This window comes from Vombatus ursinus, unplaced genomic scaffold (genome assembly GCF_900497805.2).
Source record: "Vombatus ursinus unplaced genomic scaffold, bare-nosed wombat genome assembly UNPS02014810.1, whole genome shotgun sequence".
NCBI classification, from domain to species: domain Eukaryota; kingdom Metazoa; phylum Chordata; class Mammalia; order Diprotodontia; family Vombatidae; genus Vombatus; species Vombatus ursinus.
The window spans coordinates 29,983,009-30,004,891 of record NW_020954588.1 but is presented as its reverse complement, the minus strand read 5'-3'; the positions used below and the strand labels follow the sequence as shown (position 1 = coordinate 30,004,891).

The 21,883-nt window shown below is 39.2% G+C and overlaps 2 protein-coding genes across 9 annotated transcripts in view; one reads left to right on the top strand and one right to left on the bottom strand.

Moving 5' to 3' along the window:
- Window positions 1–7,775, top strand: part of GPR160 (G protein-coupled receptor 160) — a 33,268-nt gene extending 25,493 nt beyond the window's left edge. For 2 of the 3 annotated variants that reach the window (XM_027876155.1, XM_027876156.1), the window contains exons 3-4: window positions 3,952–3,990; window positions 6,240–7,775. In XM_027876155.1, coding sequence (XP_027731956.1) covers window positions 6,319–7,332 — 1,014 coding nt within the window. In that variant the 5' untranslated portion in view covers window positions 3,952–3,990; window positions 6,240–6,318 and the 3' untranslated portion in view covers window positions 7,333–7,775. The remainder of the gene's footprint in view (window positions 1–3,951; window positions 3,991–6,239) is intronic. The other variant, XM_027876157.1, reaches the window with a different exon arrangement.
- A 9,628-nt stretch (window positions 7,776–17,403) lies between these two features.
- Window positions 17,404–21,883, bottom strand: part of PHC3 (polyhomeotic homolog 3) — a 61,555-nt gene continuing 57,075 nt past the window's right edge. For 5 of the 6 annotated variants that reach the window (XM_027875969.1, XM_027875967.1, XM_027875970.1 and 2 more), the window contains one exon: window positions 17,404–19,527. In XM_027875969.1, the coding sequence (XP_027731770.1) occupies window positions 19,373–19,527 (155 nt within the window). In that variant the 3' untranslated portion in view covers window positions 17,404–19,372. The remainder of the gene's footprint in view (window positions 19,528–21,883) is intronic. The other variant, XM_027875968.1, reaches the window with a different exon arrangement.

Sequence of the window (21,883 nt, the reverse complement as noted above, 5' to 3'; positions counted from 1 at the left end):
GTGTGTGTGTGTGTGTGTGTGTGTGTGTGTGTGTGTGTGTGTGTGGTGTTGTGCTGTGCATTGTCTGGGTGGTTATTACTTGACATTTGTCCCATGGGCGTTTGTGCCCCACCCGCCTCCCTAGCCGAGGTAGAGCAAATCACCCTCTAGACTTGTTGAACTGGTTCTTCCTTCCCCTTGGTCATGGAAAAGCACAGTCCTGAGAATCGGATGCTGCCATTTTATGGGCACATGCTGGTTTAGGAGGAGGGTATCTAGGCGTACTTGGTGGCCTGGGGAATGAGCTCAGAGCCCACCTGGAGCCTTCTCTGGCCTCTTACCAGCTGCCTACAATCTGGCCCACTCCCACTGCCCCGGGAAACTGCCTGCAAGGGACCCACACTCTTCGTCTTCTTGTCACTTCTTTTTCTAAGTCTCTTTGCTATGAGTAGCACTTCCCTGATAAATTCTTTCTTTCTTCAACTTGCCCTGTACTAGATAATCCTGGTTTTCTTCCTAGATTATAGCTGGTTGTAGCTGGCTGATCTCTCCCCTCTGTTCTACCCTGCCCCCAACTGTCTCCCCCTTCCCTCCTCTCTCCCTCCCCCTTTCCTTCTCCATTCCTATCTTTTCCCTCCTTCCTTCCTTCTTCCAGCCTATCTTTCTTCCTCCTTTTTCTCCCTCTCCTCTCTCCCTCCCTCCCTTCTTCTCCCTCCTTCCTTTTTCTCTTTCTCTTCTCCTTCTCTCTCCCTTTCCCCATCATTCCTTCCCACACCCACCTATGGCAAAGAGAAGGCACTCCTGGTTTGTGCAGAACCAGGCAGGGTGATGGCGTACTGGTGTACTAAATTTAGGGACCAGAACGTTGGTCACTTTAATTGTAACATACAGTTCCTAAAAGGGAAAAGCCAGACCAGAGTGATATGTAAAGGGCTTAAAATGGCGGCCTAAGGAGTTTAGTTTAGATCCCAGCTGTAGCACACACTGACTCTGTGACCTTGAGACAACTGCTTCCCTCTAGGGGCCTCAGTTTCCTCATTTCTTTCTTTTTCTTTTTTCTTTGAGAAGCAATCAGGGTTAAGTGAATTGCCCAGGGTCACACATTTAGTGAATATCATGTGTTTGAGGCCACATTTGAACTCAAGTCCTCCCGACTGCAGGGCCAATGCTCTATCCACAGCGCCACCTAGCTGCCCTCAATTCATTTCTTTTTTTTTAAAGTACATTTATTATTTAATAGTCACTGCCTGTCATTAGCCAGAAGAAAAGTAAATTTTTATATTGTAACTAGCTATTCACTTTCATTGATTAAGTGGCTAAAAAAAAAATTCCATCTCAACAAGACAGCTCATAAAGTTCTCCTATTTTTTTAATTTATTTTATTTCTGTTACATTTTAAGTTTCAAATTGTTTCCTTCCCTCCCTCCCCTCCCCACGCTACAGAAGGCCACCAATGTCCACACACACACACACACACACACACACACAACCATACAATGCATACTTCTATTTAGCAGTTCTTTCTCTGGATGTGGATAGAATCTTCCCTCATAGGTCCTTTGTAGCTGATTTGAGTATTTATACTACTCTAGTCATTCACAGTTGTTCTTTGAACAGTATTGCTGTTACTGTATACAACATTCTCCTGGTTCTCATTTCATTCTTTCATTATTTCATGCAAGTCTTTCCATGTTTTTCTAATATCAAGCAGCTCATCATTTCTTACAGCACAGTAGTATTTCACCACAATCATATCACAACCACAATTTGTTTAGCCATTCCCCAACTGATGAGCATCCCCTCAATTTCCAGTTCTTTGCCACCACAAAGAGAGCTGCTATAAGTATTTTAGAAAAGGCCTACTAGTGCTATTCCTGGGTCAAAGGGTTTCACACAGTTGGGCATAATTTCAGATTGTTCTCCAAAACAGTTGGATCAGTTCACAATTCCACCAACAATATATCAGTGTCCCAATTTTTCCATATACCCTCTAAAACTTGTCATTTTCCTCTTCTATCATTTTATTCAGTCTGATAGGTGTGAGATATTGCAAAGTTGCTTTAATTCGCATTTAATTAATAAAGTCCCCTATATATTTGATATGAGACCTTTATCTGAAAAACTGTCTATAAAAGATTCCCCCCCCCCCGTTTTCTGCTTTCCTTCTAATCTTGGCTACATTGGTTCTATTTATATAAAATCTTTTTAATTTAATGTAATCAGAATTATTCATTTTACATCTGACAATGTTCTCTCTTATTTATTCATAAATTCTTCTCCAGTCCGTAAGTCTAATCAGTAACATGTTTTAAGTTCTTCTAATTTTCTTATGATAATCTCCTTTTATATCTAGGTCATGTATCCATTTTGACCTTATTTTGGTAAATGGTATAAGATACTAGACTATACCCAGTTTCTGCCAGACTGCTTTCCAGTTTTTCCCAACTTACTATTATTTTACCAAATAGTGAATTCTTACCTCAAAAGCTTAAATCTTTACATTTGTCAAACACAAGGTTACTATAATTACTGGTACTGCTAAACCCCTCCTTCCTTTACATTTTTTTTTTCATTAATTCCTTTGACATTCTTGACCTTTTGTTCTTCCAAATGAATTTTGTTATTATTTTTTCTAGCTTAATAAAATACATTTTTGGTAATTTAATTGGGATAGCATTGAATAAGTAGATGAGTTTAGGTAGAATTGTAATTTTTATTATATTGGCTCATGAAGAATTAATATTTCTTTAATTATTCAAATGACTTTATTTGTAGAAAAAGAGTTTTATAATTATCTTCATGTTGTTCCTGATTTTGTCTTGGTAGGTATACTCCCAGGTATTTTATGTTGCCTATAATTATTTTAAATGGGGTCTTATTATCTCTTCTTGCAGGGTTTTATTTATGATGATATGTAGAAATGCTGATGATTTATATGGGTTTATTTTTATATCCTGCTACTTTGCTAAAATTATTCATTGTTTCATCTAACTTTTTAGGTGAATCTTTAGGATTTTCCAAATATATCATTTCATTTCAAGTGCAAAGAGAATTTTGTTACCTCAGTGTCCATTCTGATTCCTTCAATTTCTCTTTTATTGCAAATTGTTAGCATTTCTAATACAACATTCAATAATATTGGTGATAATGGGCATCCTTGTTTCACTCCTGATCTTATTGAGAAGGCTGTTAGCTTAACCCCATTACAAACGATGCTTGCTGATGGTTTTAGGTAGATACTTATCATTTTAAGGAAAAATCCATTTATACTTATGCTTTCAAGTGTTTTTTTTTTAAAATTAGGAATGAGTGTTGTATTTTGTCAAAAGTCTTTCTACATCTTTTGATATAATTATATGATTTTGTTACTTTTGTTACTGACATCATCAAATATGTTACTAATTTTCCTTATGTTAAACCATCCCTGCATTCCTGGTATATATCTCATTTGATAACCATGCATAATCTTTGTGATATATTGTTGTAGTCTCCTGGCTAGTATTTTACTTCGGATTTTTGCATCCACATTCATTAACGAAATTGTTCTGTAATTCTTTTTCTGTTTTTTGTTCTTCCTGGTTTAGGTATCAGTACCATATTTGTTTTATAAAAGGGGTTTGGCAGGAGTCCTTTGCCCATTGTTCCAAATAATTTATTTAATATAGCAATTAGTTGATCTTTAAATGTTTGGTAGAATTCACTTATAAATCCATCTGGCCCTGATGTTTTTTTCTTAGAAAGCTCATTTAGGACTTGTTCAATTTCTTTTTCTAAAATAGGTTTATTTAGCTATTCTATTTCCTCTTCTATTAATCTAGACCGTTTATATTTTTGTAAGTATTCTTCCATTTCACTTAAATTGTTAAACTGGCAAATAATTGGGCAAAATAACTCCTAATAATTGCTTTGATTTCACTTCATTAGTGATATTTTCATTTTGGTACTAATGATTTTTTTTTTCTTTTTTGCTAGGCAATGGGGTTAAGTGACTTGCCCGGGGTCACACAGCAAGTAAGTGTCAAGGCTAGATTTGAACTCAGGTCCTCCTGACTCCAGGGCCAGTGCTCTATTCATTGTGCCACCTACCTGCCCCTGGTTTTCTTTTTTTAAATCACATTAACCAATGGTTTATTTTACTGGTTTGTTTTTTGTTTTTTTGTTATTTTTTTTTTCATAAAACCAACTCCTAGTTTTATTGATTCAATGGTTTTCTTATATTCAATTTTATTTCTTACTTTTAATTTTTAGGATTTCCAATTTGGTGTTTAATTGGGGATTTTAAATCAGTTCTTTTTCTTGGTTTGGTTTTTTTTTTAATTGCATACCCAATTTATTGGTCTGCTCTTTCTCTCAATTTTATTGGTATAAGCATGTAGAGATATCAGTTTTCCTCCGATTACTGCTTTTGCCGTATCTCATAGGTTTTGGTATGTTGTCTCATTGTTGTTATTCTCTTTAATAAAATTGTTATTATATTGAACTCATCTTTCCCCCTAAACTTCGTCCTCTAAACTTCTCTTGTTCTATCAAAGTCATCCCCATTCCTCCAGTTCATGGTCTTGGTATTACCTTCTACTCTTTACTCTCCCTCACCTCATGGACCCAACTTGTCAAATCTTGTTATTTCTACTTTTACAACACCCCTTGGATCTGACCTCTCCTCTCCATTCAAACAGCTGCTAGCCTGGTTCACCTGGCACCTCTAGAGTATCCTTATGGCAGTTTCTTGCCCCAAGCTTCTCACTGCTCAAGTCCAACCTACACAATGATGAAATTTCCTTTATCGTAGATCTGACCATGTGACTCCTTTAATCAGCCGACTCCAGTGGCTTCATATCGCCTGGCACCCATTGGCTTCCAAGTGGTTTTTTGTCTACTTCTGGGATGGAAGAAGTCATTTAGTGTAGTTTCTCGTATATTTTGATCATTATTTGGCCTGCTGCAATTTCTAGGTTTTTGCTGTATTAGATGTGGGGAGCTGATGGGCCTGTGTCCATTCAGGTAGCCATTTTATTTTGGTCAGAAGTCCCCCAAAAGGGCTTATTCAGACATGTCCTCAGATTTCTATAGTTGTAATCTTGTGATTTTCCTAAGTTATATGTGACGGCTTGTCCTTTTGGAAAGATGTCATGGCACAGTAGATTGAGAACTGGAGTTGAAAGATGTTCTGGGTTCAGATTCCACCTGTCACTAACTTTGGGATCTTGGACTAAGTCACTTAATCTCTGTTTCCATATCTATTAAACAGGAATAACAACACATATGGTGCCTATCTTACAGGGTTGTCATGAAGCTGAAATGAGATAGTTGTAAAGGATGTTGCAAACTTTAAAGTGCTGTAAAAATGCCAATCAATCCATTGAACAAGTATTAAGTGCCTACTGTGTGATGTGCACAAATTCAAAAATGAAGTTGTTCCTGCCCTTAAGGAGCTTTAATTCTACTCCAGAATAAATACAAGGTTGTTTAGACAGTGAGGGAACAAAGAAAGATGAAGTGAAAAATCTATTTTAGAGAGAAAGCTGGGTCAAAACCAACCATGCTCTAGGCCATCTTAGATGTGGGTAACTGCATTTCCACTTCTGACATGGAATTTTAGAGCTGGAAAAGACCTTAAATTTTACATCAGCCAGACTCATACCCTCATTTTATAATGAGGAAACTGAGGCCAACAGAACGTAAGTGCCTTACCCAAAGTCACAATCAGAAGATCCTAAGCACCTCTGTCCAACACTCTATTTGTTCAGGGATTCCCACCATACTTTGCTGCCTTAAAACAAAACAAAAACTTGTCTTTTGACTTGTATCATTTCCTAAGGCCACCATACAAGTATTATGAGTATATAGCTCCCTTAAAGGCTTAGCTCAACTGTCACACCTCCATCAACTGGCTTTTTTTCCCTCATTCTTTCAGCTGTTAATGCTCCCAGATGAAATTACATTGTATTTAGTGTATAGAGACCAATCTGCGTGTATGTTTTGTTTCCCCCCACGAATATGTAAGTCCCTAAAGGGCGGTAACTTTTTTTTTTGTCTTTGTATCCCAGCACTTAGTATTGTGCCTGGCACATAGAAGGTGCTTAATGAATCAAAAGAGTGCCATTAGATTCTTATTTCCAAAACTGAGTTGGTTATGTTAATGGATTAAATTAGGTTATACCGGTAGTGAGATTTTCTTTGTAAAATACAAATTTAGAAAACTAAATTTTTTTTATATACCTAGAAAATAATTTTAAAGCCTGAAATCATTTTCCCTCTAGGTATAGAAAACAAGCACCCTTTTTTCCATGTGTTACATGTTCCACCAGACCTTCTGAAACTTGACTGAAGAAAAAAAAAATGTTTGTTTCTCTGGATAATCACACCTTTCAGCTCCAGTCATATCCTGAGCACCCATCTCTAGATCCCAGCTGCATGGTACTCTTAGTTATACTTGTGAAAACATTCCTCAACATCCTGATGATAGCCATTGGAAGAAAGGACACCCACCAAAGTTTTCTGGAATATTTTTGCATGTCAGTAGCGCTCATTGACTTCTTTCTTCTGGTGGGCCTCTCTTTCATAGCCTATTTCCAGGACTTTGCCCTTTGGGGCATCAGGTTTACAAAATACCACATCTGTCTGTTACCTCAAATTATGTCCTTTGCCTATGGCTTCCTGCACTGCCCAGTTTTTCTTCTAGCCGGTCTGGATCACTACCTGAACATCTCTCAGACGTCCAAGGTCTCACGCTTCTGTCAAAACGTCTTTTATTTCTTTTCCATCATTTTCATTTGGATCGCAGCCCTTGTGTATGTTTTGGGAGACGCTGTCGTCTACGTAAGCTTGAGCAAACACAGTCTCTCTTCCTACCAGTGCCCGTTCTACGTTAGCATTCAGAGCTACTGGCTGTCGGTTTTCATGGTGGGGGTCCTCCTGGTGGTTTTTGGGACTTGTTGGTCTGAAGTCCTGATGCTGATTCAGACCCTTCACATCACCTCCTATATGAATGAGACTGCCCTGTACTTTCCCCTTGCACCAGACTGGGATCACACGGTCATCTGTAAAAAGCAGCTCTTGACCAAGCTTCTGATCTGTTTTCTTGGAACGTGGTTCCCATTTGTTTTCCTTCAGATAATCATTCTGTTTCTGGACATACGAATTCCGGCCTATGTGGAGATGAACGTCCCCTGGTTGTATTTTGTTAACAGTTTTCTCATTGCCGCGGTTTACTGGTTTAGGAGTCATGAGCTTAAGGTAACAGAAACTATTTTACACGTGGACCCATTTGTCAGCTGGAAATTCTGCTTTATTCCATTTACAATTCATCATACGGAGCAAACGGAAAAAGCTGCAGCAGTAATAGTCTGTTAATTTGTTGCTGTGTTGGGTAATGAAAGCCCAGAGCTCATTTCATTGTGTGATCATCTTTGTAAATGGAGCAGACGAGGAAATGTGAGGGTGGCCATCCAAGGACTGGCCACGAGCTGAAATGCATGGATAGGATTTGGATCCTGAAAATGTAAAGAGATTTCAGTCCCCCACAATTCTAGTTAAGTCAGTAACCTTTTTAGAATTTGCTAAACAAGAAATATTCTTTACACATTTCTTTAAAAGTTCACCACTACCTTGGTTTTATTCCGGGAAGTTTTGTACTTCAGATGGAAATCTGTTTCAGAGCTCAAAAATAGAGGTAATTTGATTGGAGAGTTTGACTGACTGTATTAATGTCTGTATTATCCAGGAACCAAATCCTTGTATAAATCACAGACTTATTGACAACTTCGCAGGTCTTCATTAAACATTTTTAAAAAGATTTTTAAAAATCACGTCCTCTTATTTGGTTGGGTTCGGGGGGAGGTGGAGAGGATGCAAGGGTTATTTTCAGTATTATGATAAAAACACACAAGCTGTATTTTGAGAGGTAGCACAGCCAACCTCCAAGTCAAGAGCACCTGGATTCTCGGCCTTCCTCTGACACCTACTAGCTGTTTGACTGTCTAGTTCACTTCACCCGTCTGTGTTCCCAGGAAACTAAGACTATAAATTGCAGGACAGTTGTCCACCTATAGTGGTAGAGAGATTTCCTTTCTTGTATTTTTTAATGCCAATTATGTTGCAGATCTGAATGCACACAGCTATATTTTATATTTTTAAAAATATATTTGAACTGGTTTAATAATCTTAACATTTAAGAAAAAGTCTCCAAGTTATTCATGCAATGATTGTTTTAAAAAGGTGTCTCTCACTAGATTATAGAGGAATTCCTTGAGATAGGAAATGTCCTCAGAGTGAATTTTATCATGGCTAATCTATTTTCTCATTTCCTTACATTTCGCATAGTTATATCTGTGTATGAAAATTTTTAGGTTGTGATAAAATAATAAAGACCCCTTGAAAAAAATGAAAATAAAGTAATGACATTCCAGATAAAAATACTGAAACCACCTGAGCTGAGGATTGTTCTGTGAGGGCAACCGTAGGCCCCTTCTCTGTCTGCCACACCCATTGACTTGGCTCCTCAACCACCTGGGGATAGGGGTGGCAGGGAGGGACGGGACGCAATCATTCCTGGGGTCCAGCTTTCCATAGAAGCTGATCCTATCGACTCCTCTCGAAACAAACTGGAGCAATTAGAGAAAAAGCCGAGGTCTCACCTCTCCTCAACAATGAAAGCAGAACTTCCCTTGTGGCCTGCCGATGCTCTCCCAGGTGACCTTCACTTCCACTCATCAGAGGTCCCGGGCCAAGCTCCAGGAACACAGAAAGGCTGGACGCAGCGTCCAGCCCCGGCTCTCGGGGTCCGTGATCTAATCTAAGGGGGAAGCGACAATCAATTCTGCTACATGGGGAAGTATGCAGCGCCCAGGGGAGATGGGCCAAGTGCTGGGAGGGAAGGGGGAAGAGGGAGAGCATGCCCACCTGGGATGGGGGTCGAGTGGCCAGGGGGCTGTCAGAAGGGGCTGGGAGAGCAAAGTCCAAAATGGCCGAAAGCTGTGAGAGGGACAGGATGAGAGACTGGATGCAGACTGGACCCATGCTTGAGAGCAGCCCCAGGTTCACAGAGCGCCTGTAATCTACCCAAGAACCCGTTTCAGATATTAAAAACTGCAGTGACCCTTTGATCGCATGTCCTAAAACGATCGAGGACTTACTAACCAGTGTTTGTGTTTGATCGTTGAATGTAGCAGGTATGAAGGCCGAGTGCCCATCAGGTAGGAGGGTCATGCTGCATTATGTTATATCTAGAGAGGATGTCCCCCAGGGTCCAGGAAGAGAACCACATTAGCAGCATCATCGCAAAGTCACAAGGAGGTGCAGAGGCCATCGGGTTCAGAACCCTCTTATTTACAGATGAGGGAACTGAAGCCCAGAGAGGTTATAGGACTGGTCCCCAGTCTCACAGTGACTTGGTGTCTGAGAAAGGATTCGAACCCAGATCTTCCTGACCCTCATCCCTACATCAAAAGGCCACTCCAACTCCATTTACACCAACTAGATCTGGACCAGAGGTTCTCAGGTCCTGCTGCCTCTTTAGACATAATGTTTCCTCTGTAAGCCCGTGAATCTTAGCATTTAGACATAGTATTTGGAGACTCTAGTAGCCTGCCCTGGGGTCCGTTCACGTGAGGGAGCGTAAGCCCACATCAGAGGATTCCAGCCCCGCTGCCAACGCTCAACAGAGACGTTCCTGGGCCGTGGGCTGCAGCGTTGAGCCAGGCACCAATAGCGTCTGAAAGACAACCGTTTTTGGAGGGACTATGAACAAAGGGTGGACAGGCTAACTGTGTTTCAGAGAGCAACAGGAAGTAATGAAGCCCCAGACCAGGTGAGAGTGGGATCTCACCCACTTTCCTTCCCAGCCCTCCGCTTTTCTGTGGGCCTCTGTGCCTCTTTTCTTCCTGAAGCTTGACCAGTCACGATCTGGAATATCTGTAATATCCCCATACGCTCCCCCACCCCCCAGTTTAAAACAGACGAGGTTAACCTTATTATACCTGTCGCTTAAAAAAGCTGCTTTTTACTTCTGTGTGGCCCTTTAAAGAGTGATGGACAGCCGGGTGGCAGGCTAGGTGCCGGCCTGAAGGCAGGAAGACTCACCTCCCCGAGTTCAAATCTGGCCTCAGACATTTACCAGCTGTGTGGCCCTGGGCGAGTCACTTCATCCTGTTTCTTTGCCAAGAAAACCCCAACGGGATCACGATGAGTCGGACACGACTGAAAAAATAACTGAACATGATGGCTAGATATAAGGATGAAATTCAGCACACCAGCCAAATGGAAAGAAGCGTTTATTTATGAAGCAATGAACTTACAACTGGTCTACAATATATTATTGCAATATAAACAATATAAATAAGTGATTTTGTAGGCCCACTAAATCTCTACCCAAACCCTTGTGAGGAAATGTTACAATAATGTTTTATATGAAAATGTGCAGGTCCCAAAAGGTGCAATTACAAGCAAGTTTAAGCAGCAGAGTATAAGGTGCTTCAATTCAATAGTTGTGTTGCCACCAAAGACATATGAATGCTAAATTTTTACTTCACTTTTGCTACAATCCACAACAAATATGAAACTCTAAAGTTCATTCACATGCTACTTGTTAATATGAAAGTGCTTTTTTTCCTTTTCTTTAAAAAAATACATCAAATGGACATAATCTGTTTTACATAGATCATGGTGTGCTCTTATACTGTAAAATTATTTTAACTTCATTTTCAGGCTATACATTTTAAAAGTTGAGCTATGGACACTAATCTAATTATCCTATTCAATGCTAAAACTATTGTTTCATTTTCTGGTAAAGAATATTCCAATACAATATATGGTAAAGAATACACCTATATATAATTTTAACATTTGCTTTTTGCAAATACATTAAAATGTCTTGTTTTTATAGATAATTTTACATCTCATGATGCTTTCCACCCTTGCTGGATCACACATCCCACTATGAGGCTTTTATAATATAAGTATCCTGTTTGAGAACAAGGGGAGGAATGAGCTCAGAATGTGCTGGAAGCTTCCTTGCAAACAGCTTTAAATGGAGTTGTAAAATGTGTGGATTCAACAGAAGGAGGCAATACACTGTTTGAAGCTTGAAATGTTTGGCACCACTCTCTGTGTCCATCCCTTCACACTGACTACCATAATAATGAACCTCACTTTACAGAGAAGGATTTTTTTTTTTTTGCTTGTGAGAAAATGGATCAAATATTTGTACAAGGAGTTTGAAAATCTAGTCTAACCCTAATTCATATATGCTGAAAATTAGACATTTTAAATACTATGTTGGATCTATGCAATTTAGCAGACTTTTGAAAAGCTCAAAATCATCTTGCCCAGTTCATTCGGATGCACCAGACAGTATAAAAGATTAGATTACAGATGAAGATCCATAAATGTATAAATTGAAGCTTTTAAAGATAATTTCACATTCGCATCAAGTAAGGGTAAAAAAGCAAAAGGTTATCCCATAAAACTTGGGTTTGTATCTTATGCCTCAAATGCACATTCTGATAGACTCGGCCCCCTCCAGAGAGCGAGAAGGGAAGGGAAGAGAATGAGAAGCTGAGACTCTGAAGCCTCGGACTTTGGCTGATCTCGGTAGGAAATACTGTGCTTCCTGGTTCCCTGACAGGACCTTCCATGGGATAATAAGAAAAATACCTGGGGTGCTTTAAAATAACTTTCAATTATACATCCAGACTTTATTCTTGAGGTTTGTAAAAGTTGCCAGACAGGAATGAAATGCAATGAATTACTTTTAAAAGTACAATCGGCCAGGCTGATGCTTTTATGTCAGAATGGCAGTGTGGACGTAGCCCAGGGTTAAGTGCTAAAAATAATACTGCCTAAGGAATGAATACTTTTCATTCAATTTTGTTTCACAAATTCAAGGCCCTAGCTTTTGTAACTTGGTTTTGTCATCTCATGCAAGCCTTTAGACACACATGACTCAACCGGTGACCAGCTCAGTGGTTTCTGCCACCTCCACCTCTGAAGAATGCCCTGCATTCCACCTCTGTCACCATCTCTTGTCATCTGTTCCATATCCAGCAGCAGACCCCGTCACCCTGCTGGACACTTGGCAAGGATCCCCCCCTACATCAGTAAAGCAGCAGGAAAGTACATCAAGGGAAAATGCAACTAAGAGATACCAACCAAAGGACACGTTTGCATTGCTGCCCAATGCTTTTTTAAGACAGATTGTTAGAAGATGGCAGAGCATAATATGTTGCAGGGAGGGAGCAAAGCCTCACAACACCCCTCAAAATTAATATAAATTGAAAAAAGAATAAAACCTTTAGAGAATCTCAAGATAAAATTAAAGCTCACCAAAAAGATAATGATGAAATGGAAGAAAAAGAAGAAATACATATAGAAGCAACAACCTAAAAAAATATTCATAGATGTTCAAATGAATCACTCCATATTCACTCAAATAATTAATGGAGGAGTTAAAACTGGCAAGAAAATTAGAAAAATCAGAATTAGAAAATTACAATGCTAAAAATTCTCTCTGTGGGAGAACTGCAGGATGCCCCAAAGAAACCACCTCAGGTAGAGATAATGGAAAGACTCACCAAAATCGAGACTAATTAAAGCCTGAAAATACCCACTGACAGAATAAAAAGATGGGGTGATATAGAAACAACAATAATGGAGTGGACGCAGGAAAAAACAAGCACAGAAAACAAATACAAAAAAAAATAACTCTCACAAGAACAAGATCAGTCCATGATAAAAACCATTTACCTAAATTTTGACTTTTTCTTCTTGACTCACAAAGTTCATCTGGCAGGTGACCTAATGACCCAATGACCTAAGTTGCTGCCCAACTGAGAACACAGCCATGTCCTTCCATTTATCTCCACATAGCTCTCAAACCTATCTCACCTTGAGGAAACCAGAGATTTCTTATACTTTTTGAACTCTCTTCTCTCCCTGTAGAGCAAATGCACATAAATTTTCATCCATGATAAACAATGTATTCATGGCAAGGTAAATGAATTATACAGCTCAAAATACCAATGGTGTTTGGAAAAATGACCTCATGAACTTGTTTGTAAATGTTTGGGCACTGAGAATGCCAACCTGTAGAGTGTAGGTCATGTCTAATACAAAACATGGACACTGAATAAACTCTCCTAACCCACAAAAAGAACCATTTAAAAAAGTCAATAAATTTACAAAATATGCCATTTTATGACCTATAACCAGTCTAAGACTGTTTCCATTCATCACTATTACCAGCATGAATAGTTAAAGAAATTACCTGGCTACAATTTAGAATGGCTAAAAATATTAATAAAAAAGAAAAAGGAAAAGTTAATTTTTTAAAAAGTTTAAAAAGTGGACACTAGTTTCCTTAACCACAAGACTTAAGCTGAAACATTCTCCCTCCTGATGTAAACATGAAAAATGGGAGTTAATTACTTCCACATATCTTTAGTAAAAGCCTTGATGTTCTTACTTCATTTAATTTAAAAATCTATGATAAAAGCCTATTGATTCAATAATGATTATAAAGTAGTTTTTAAGCCAATAAACTATTTTAACTACACATCATACACATTAACCTCTATGATGATTACTTAAACCATCATCAATGAGGCTGCTATGAATCTTAACACACTGTGTGTGTGTACATACATACATACATATACATACACACACATATATATTTAGAAACATCATAGTTTAAAACTATATGGTACCCATATATAATGCTATACATTTAAACCCATTTTACCTTTAATCTATTAAAAAAATTTTGTTTCTAGTTGGCTACTTTTTAACATTTTAAATTCCCCTGCACAGACACTTATGGCTCTGTTTATAGAAACAGTGTACCATTCCCTGGAAAAATAAAAACTATACTTTTAAAAGGTATTCCAAAAGAACAGAATGATAGTGATGAAAGTATTATTCTGAAGTAAAAGCCCCTAGGCAGAATCCCATTTTATGCCTTTTATCCTACACTACTCTCTGTACCCCATAGTGGGCCACCATCACATCATCATTATCTTCTAGAAAAATTTTAGGAGACAATAAAGAGGAAGAAGTTAAATACAACAGGCAAAATGATCCCACAAATCTCTACCTTTGTGTGAAAGTAGACTTTGCTCAGTATTCAAAGAAGGGCATTTTTGGAAAGGAAACCGTACTTCCAACGCTAAGAAGGAACGTTGTGCATTAAGGAGGAGGGGAGGATTTGCAGCTCTCAAAGCCTAGGAGGGATCACACAGGAATTCACAAACCTATTTTCTCTAGGGTGGGATGATACTTTTTAAAAGTCACACAAAAACCATAATGAAAAACTTTGTAACACAAGATAGTGCAACTAAGACCAATTTTACTGCCAAAGTGCCTCAAAGCAGCAAATTAGACAGGCTGCCACCTGGGAAGAAACTGGGGAGCTAATTTTATCAACATAGTCAAACTCACTGAGGGAGAAGGGAGGCTCACATGGAACTCACAACGTTTCTTACAAATTGGGCATCTTTTAGCAGACTGGTTAAATTTTAATAGGCTTAAAATACTGTATATTTATTGATTTTTAAAAATCATATTTATGAAGAGGAACTCAAAGGCAAATACTTGCCAAATACTTATATCATTGAATGCTACAAGTCTTCTATACACTTCTGAATTTAATAAGTTTTACTCCGAAAAATCAAGAGTTATTTAGCAAAATACAGAGAAAACTGAGGTCTTTTTAGCCCATCACCTTACAGATACAGCCACAACTTAGCATCAAAAATGCCATTCTAGAACTTGAAACAATCTCGCTGTATGAGATGGCTTAAACTAATTTTTGAAAGTTTGACACATTGAAAATTGCAAAAATTAATCTCTGAGTGTCAGAACTTCTCTGCTGTACTGGCTGTCATCTTTCTCCAATTAATGTTCATGTCAATAACTCCTGGTAAAATTACATTAAGGATCTTTCCTTTGCTGTCATTCACTTCCTACTCTGAAGCCTCAATGAGGCATGAAGGTGACTGGGACCCATATTTGGCAGTTCCTACCAAGTCCAAAAGCTTGAAGGACAGGTGAGTATATATGGTGTCCAGAGGCCAGCCCAAGTTTGGAGAGGTATGGTCAACAGTGATGAGGGCATGGCATCATGATTCGCCCAATGGAGCCAGCATCCACCACGAGGAAAACAGATCCCTGAAATACTTCAATTAAAGTATCCTTGCTGATTATAGCTGATTCCTGAAGAGTGGAAGTGGGTGTCCAGGTGACCCCTGAGTCCCTTTCCAATTTTTAATCTATAATCCTGTGCACTGTACTCTAGTTTTTGAATCAAGGATTTTTTTGCCAACTTTCCCCAGTGCCTCACTACACAAACAAACACACACACACACACACACACACACACACACATACACACACACAAACACTGCATAAGAAATACAATGAGCAAACAGTTTGCTTAAGTGGGCATGTCTACACTTTACAGTCTGAAATTTCTTTCACAAAATCCTCTCTTTAGGGTTTTTATGCTGAGGAGTCTAGGAATTTTCCAGAATGTGACAGGTGAGTGAGAACCTCTCAGTCCATTCTCTGAGCTCAATGACAGTGGCCTTTAGTAGGATCTGTTCTCACAATTCACCAATCCTAAGTTGGTCACCACAGCCTGTGTGAGGACAGCCTACCAACAGCTCCTGAGGTGCCAACACACTGTTTCCGGCCCCCACCTCCCTTTAAAGAAGCAAAGAGCAGCAAGTTCATTCATCTGGTCATTTTGTGAGCCGGACATGATTCTAGGAAGATGCTGCCATCTATCTACACTGGTTTAGTCCTGAACTGATTTGAGGCTGTGTAAGCATCTCTATCAGTTCCTCCACCACAATCATCTCTATGTTGCTTAAAGATTTTACTCTATTTCACTAAATGAGAGATAACACATAGTGTCAGATGTTATCCTAAGACATGTTTTTGAATAGGAGGCTTACAATAACTTCAGAGAATTGATGTGTCAAAAAACTGTTCAAGTGTGTACTTGCAACAACACTTTTCAATCTGTTCCACTGTTTCAATCTACAAGAGAATCTGAAAATAAACATTGGGATGCTTGAAAAAACACCCTTTGCATTTAAGGAACAGGTGCCACATGACTACTCAATTTTACAGTGAGGGAGTTTGTCCTGTGTACCTGTGTTCCATGTGATGTTGGCTGAACACAGTGGGAGTTGAAACTCCCCAGCTTCCCTTCTCTGCCCTCCTCATTCTGTTTCTTTTCACCAGCACATCTCTAACTCCCCTGACTGGCATCACCCACCCCTCTAAGAGTAACTGGGAATAGGCCAATTTGAAAGCACCATCTGATGACGGCAGACTGGCAGCCATAAAAACATTTCAAGATGGTGCTTTGCCTTGTGCTGTACCACACACCATGCACTGTATGAGATCGGCATACACACATCTTAAATGTAAATTTTCTCTCCCAGTTTATCATTTCTTCCTCAAGAACAATTCACAGCTTAAATCAGGCAAGAGCTCACATTATTTTTTGGGGGAGAGGTGGGTGCAAATTAAAAAAAATATGTCTTTAAGTAGCTCACCTGCACCATTAAAAACCCAGAGACAATAGTACTCTAAGGTAATATAAAATTAACTTACCTACACAGCCAATTCAGAATTAGATTGCTACGCTCATTTTAGGACATGGAAGAAAGCAAAATCTTTTGTTTTATGTTTTCTATATATTATGTAGATCCAAAGCTATGGAAGTTAAAATAGCTAAATCATTCAGGAAGAAACAGTATTTGTTGAAAGCAAATGAGCCAATTCTCCTTAAAGTCTGTTTAAAGAAGCAAATGTGTGGTTTATGTTGAAGTTATTTGTTTTGTTTTGTGAGAAAAGGGAAGATTTGTAAGAGGAGTTAAGTAGCTCAGGTGCATTTGGAGCAAAGTGCTAAACATGGCCAGTGGGTAATACTTGTTGATGGTTACTAAAGAAAAACACCTCACTACAGCATGATCAACACCACCATATATATGTATATATATCTATATCTATATCTATATATATACACATATATATAAAAACACTATACAGCTTAACTACTTGGCAATATGTCCCAAGAGGCATTTTCCAATGTTACAAAATTAATCTCTGATAGTGAGTGACCAACCAACTGATGCCTAAATCATCTCAAGCAGGAACAGAGGACAATGAACTATGGTAAGAAGTAGTCGGTGTTTGGGTTCCCAAACAGTGGTAAACTTCTGACACCCAGGACACTCTACCCACCCCTCCCCTTCTCTCCACTGCTCTGTGCACTCCGGGAATGATTAAGAGGTAAATCTAGGGCAGCTAGGTGGCGCAGTGAATAGAGCTCTGGCCTTGGAGTCAGGAGGACCTAAGTTCAAATCCAGCCTCAGACACTTAACACTTACTAGCTGTGTGACCTTGGGCAAGTCACTTAACCTGGATCACCTCACCCAAAAAAAAAAGGTAAATCTAGTGGGGAGAAGGGAGGAAGGAATGGGGGAAGAGGCATTTCAAGGCCAAATATACAACTTTTCTAGGCTGCTGTCCCTTACCACTAAGCATAATGAGATTACACAGGTGTTCTCCTTCAAACTTTCACCTACTAATGAAAGGTTCGATACGACAAAAAAGTCTTCATCTATTATAAACTACTGTAGGCCTGGAAGATGAGCCTTGCTATTCCTAGACAAAGATAAATATCAATAAGCACTTTTTTTAAACATTATTACAACACAAAAGAATCCCAGAAGATTAAAAAAATTACCCTCTGTGTTTTTGTATAAAAATAACCTCTAAGGTACACAAAGCCAAAAGATAAATATCTGTGATATCTTTAATCTTATACTAGCTTAAAGTAATCTTTCTGAAAAGAGCAATGGAGCCAACTGAAACCCTTGAATTCATTTTCACTACCCAACTGAACATATGCCAGATACCTGCATGTGCTCCCTCAAGAGAGCCATATAAATTAGTCACAGGCAACGAGGACGGGGCTGTTCGTCACAGTGAGAGAGAATGAGGAAATCAGTAAATGGTACCTTGACCCAAGTATCATGTGATTGTAATTAAAAAAAAAAATCTTGATTTTCAAAACTTTGTGATGCGTGTGTGCGTGTGTGTGTGTGTGTGTGTGTCCCCATCCCTTATTTACCTACATATATGCTAGTGATTTATCATTATTATTCAACAGAATTTGCATTGCCTTCTGTAACACTGCAGAACCCTAACTTTCTGAATTGGGATATTTGAATTTTTAAAACACATTTTGTCCTTGTGGCACACAAGAGCAGTTCATAGCTCTGATGTTTAAAAGTCAGGAACATCCAGGAGTTGTCACCTGACAAATGCTGGATCAATTACTAAAGGAAAAGGAGAAGTTCCATTCTTCCTAGTACCAACATGTTGCTCCATTACAAATACCCCCAAAACAGTGATGCAGCCTGCCCTGCTGCTCCTTCCTGCCTGCCTGGCAGTGCTGGGGCACCAGTCCACGAAGGCTCAAGGATGTTATGCCTTCCAGCCCATGAATACCAGAGAGCTGCTTGGGGTCCAGCGCTGTCTGGCTATTGTTAACATTACCCCATCAGTACTTCTGCATTTTGAAGAACGGAATGGGAAATTTCCATTTTCTACTATACATAAAATTATCAAAAATAATATATAGAGCTTTTATGTTACATAACTAACATTCCCCTCCTGCACTTAGCTGGCAGCTTTATTTTCTGAACAATTTAAAACTCATTCGACAGCTTACCTTCCCTATGTTTTTTAAAACATCTCTTAGTCGGGGGCAAGTATTATAACTCCATTTTGCTTAGAGAAGCAGCAGGAAAAAGTACTTTTTTTCTCAGCCACCTAGAATGTCAATCAATGGTGACTTCTAGTCCCTGTGAAGACAACAACCCTCTCCGGGGGTTCAGCAAGCCTGGACAACTCCGAATGAATGTTCTAAGACAAAATTTTTGACACTTCTCTCATTCTGCTGACGCGTTCTTCTATCACCTGAAACTTGCCTTGGAGGCAAACCTCAATCTGGCCAAAGGGGAATTGGAAGAGTACCTACTTACATCAACCCATGCAACAAGCATCCTCCCCAGCACATTCTACCCTGCGGCTGAGAGTGGCTGTGCGTCCTCCTTTTCCTTGGGCCACCCTCTGGCTTACCGTGCCTTCAGGGGTATCTGTCCTTCACCAACCTATAAGATTTCTTTCAGGAATGTTGGCTTCTTGGAAGCCTTGGTAGGTTCCTGGATCTGGAGGAGAGGGTATGAATGCCATGAGAGATTTGAATGTATTTTGCCCAACACTGCAGTAAAAGTAACCTGTTGACTTTACAAATTAGCTTACGACTTTACAAATTTGAGAAAAGCAAAAATGTCATCTCAAAAACCTCACATTCTTGTTAGGATTCTTTCAGTGAATTGATCCGTGCACAGATTTTCAAGGCAGGGCCTAGCTTGATATTCATTGCACTCATAAGGTGATCCTCTTTTAATAAGAGAAGAGCTTGTCCATCAATCTCCTGAGCTCTGAATTCATCTGCAATATCCTGACAACCTGTAATTAAGAGCAGAAGCAGCATGTTAGAAACAACCAGTACATCAGACACAACATTTCACTCTTTTTTTTAGCTAGGCAATGGGGTTAAGTGACTTGCCCGGGGTCACACACCTAGTTAAGTGTTATGTGTCTGAGGCCGGATTTGAACTCAGGTCCTCCTGACTCCAGGGCTGGTGCTCTATCCACTGCATCACCTAGCTGTCCCTCAACATTTCACTTTTAACAGGGACTAAGATATTGCCAGGTACCCTTCAGTAGGTATCTGCTGAAAAACTAATGAAATGCATGGATGACACTCTTGGGCTCTGAAAGGGAGAAAAAAAAATGACACGATTGTGATGATGCTATTGTAAAAAGAATAATTAATTCCAGGTACTTATGAAACGAGGCAACTTTTTTTGGGGGGAGGGAGGGCAATTGGGGTTAAGTGACTTGCCCAGAGTCCCACAGCTAGTGTTATGTGTTTGAGGCCTGATTTGAACTCAGGGTCGGTGCTCTATCCACTGCACTTAGCTGCCCCAATGAAGCAACTTTTAATTTTTTTCCGTAAGTGGCTAAAATGACTTTTAAACATTGGGCACAGCAGCAGCCTTGCTCTAAAGTACAGCATAATTCTGTTGGTTTAACAACTCCATTAGTGGAGTTCAAGCGCAAGGCAGAAAGCGAGTGGGACATAACATTGTTTTTAGGACTATACATCTCCCTAATGCAGCATGCCACAAGATGTCAGTAATAATGAATGAGCTTATTTTTGGATAATAGCCATTTCATTGAAAAGAGGACTAAAACATCAAAACATATCAGTTTCAAATCCTGACTCAGAAGAAGTCACTTCTTTCAAAGCCGCAGAGTTCTGTGGCCATTATCCCTTACTTTTCACATGCACAGCAGACAGTCATTAGCTAATTACATTTAAGAAGATTTCATCTTTCCCCCAGACCAATAAGAACCCATCTAGCTGTTGGTACCATTTGAAACATATATAGCACTTTAAGTCAGCATGGATCAATTGTCCCACAGCTTAATTAACAGACTTAATGATCAAATCTAAGTATAATCACAGTCACGGGCGGTAGCAGCAGCAGCAGCAGAGTGAACCAGACTCAGATTTAACTGCAGTCTCCACTTCTACAAGGTGGCGACCTTGAACAGTATTTATCTATGCCAAACTGATCTTTAGCCAAATGTCCAATTCTTGATCATCTGACATCAAGTCCTTCTAGTTTGGGTACAATTCTGACAAATGCCTTATCTCTTCTTTCATTCTCCGTGAAGAGAGAATCCAAGAGTGATGAGCTGAAAAGCCAGAAGAGCAGAGCAGAAGAACTCTGCCTGGCAAGGCAATCACAAAATTTTAACTGCATCATTATTTGGGCCATTATGATTAAAAATACAAAGTAACAGTGTACTTAACCGCTTTTAAATTCCAGCCACCGTTCCTCCTACTGGTTTTAACTCTTCTTTACAACATGACTAATGTGAAAATACGTTTAATAGGAATGGATATGTAGAGTCTATATCAGATTGCACACTGTGGTGGGAAGGGAAAGGGGGACAGAGGGAGAGAAAAATTTAAAACTCAAAACCACATGGAAGTGATTGTTGAAAACGAAAAATAAATTAAAAAAATAATAAATAAATATTTGTTGAATTGAAAAAGAAAATTCTAGCCACCTTTACAAGGGAAACTGCATGGAGAATCCAGGTAAGTGAAGCTGTTCCACTGAAGCTTTGCACCCCATACAGTCGACAGAATCAATTCTTTTTTCTAACATAAGCTTCTTTTCCTCTCACAAAACTGCCTGGCTAGATCAATGCTTTAACTCCTACTAAGACCATAAATCCTGTTCAGTTATTAGAACATGTTTCCCTTTCTGTTTCTGGATTTTAATTGGATTTTTTCCCTTTCCTTATAAATCTTTGTTTCAATAACTCAGTGTTTTCTCAAATGACCCATTAGTCCCCTTCACAAACATTTTTACTGATTTCCTCAACTCCTTACATAGAGAAACTATGCAGTTAAAATGGTGTTACTCAACCCGGAGAAGTCCCTTTTCTGTTTCCAGATAGAGCTCTCAACAAAACCGGGCAGAGAGAAAATGACTAATCTTGCATCTACTTGTAACTTAGTTTTCATTTTAGGTGGGGCAGGGAGGGAATGTAATATTCTTCTCTCTTCAGTCTTATTTACAAGAGCACAGGAAAGAAAAGAAGAGAAAAAGAGCTCAGCCTTTTTTCAGACAGCAGGCACAGTGAGAGGGAACCAAGATCCAAAATTCAAAGATTCTGTGTTTGGGAAGAGAAGCAAGGAATTCTCCATGATGAGAAATACCTTATTACACGTTCTTGTTCC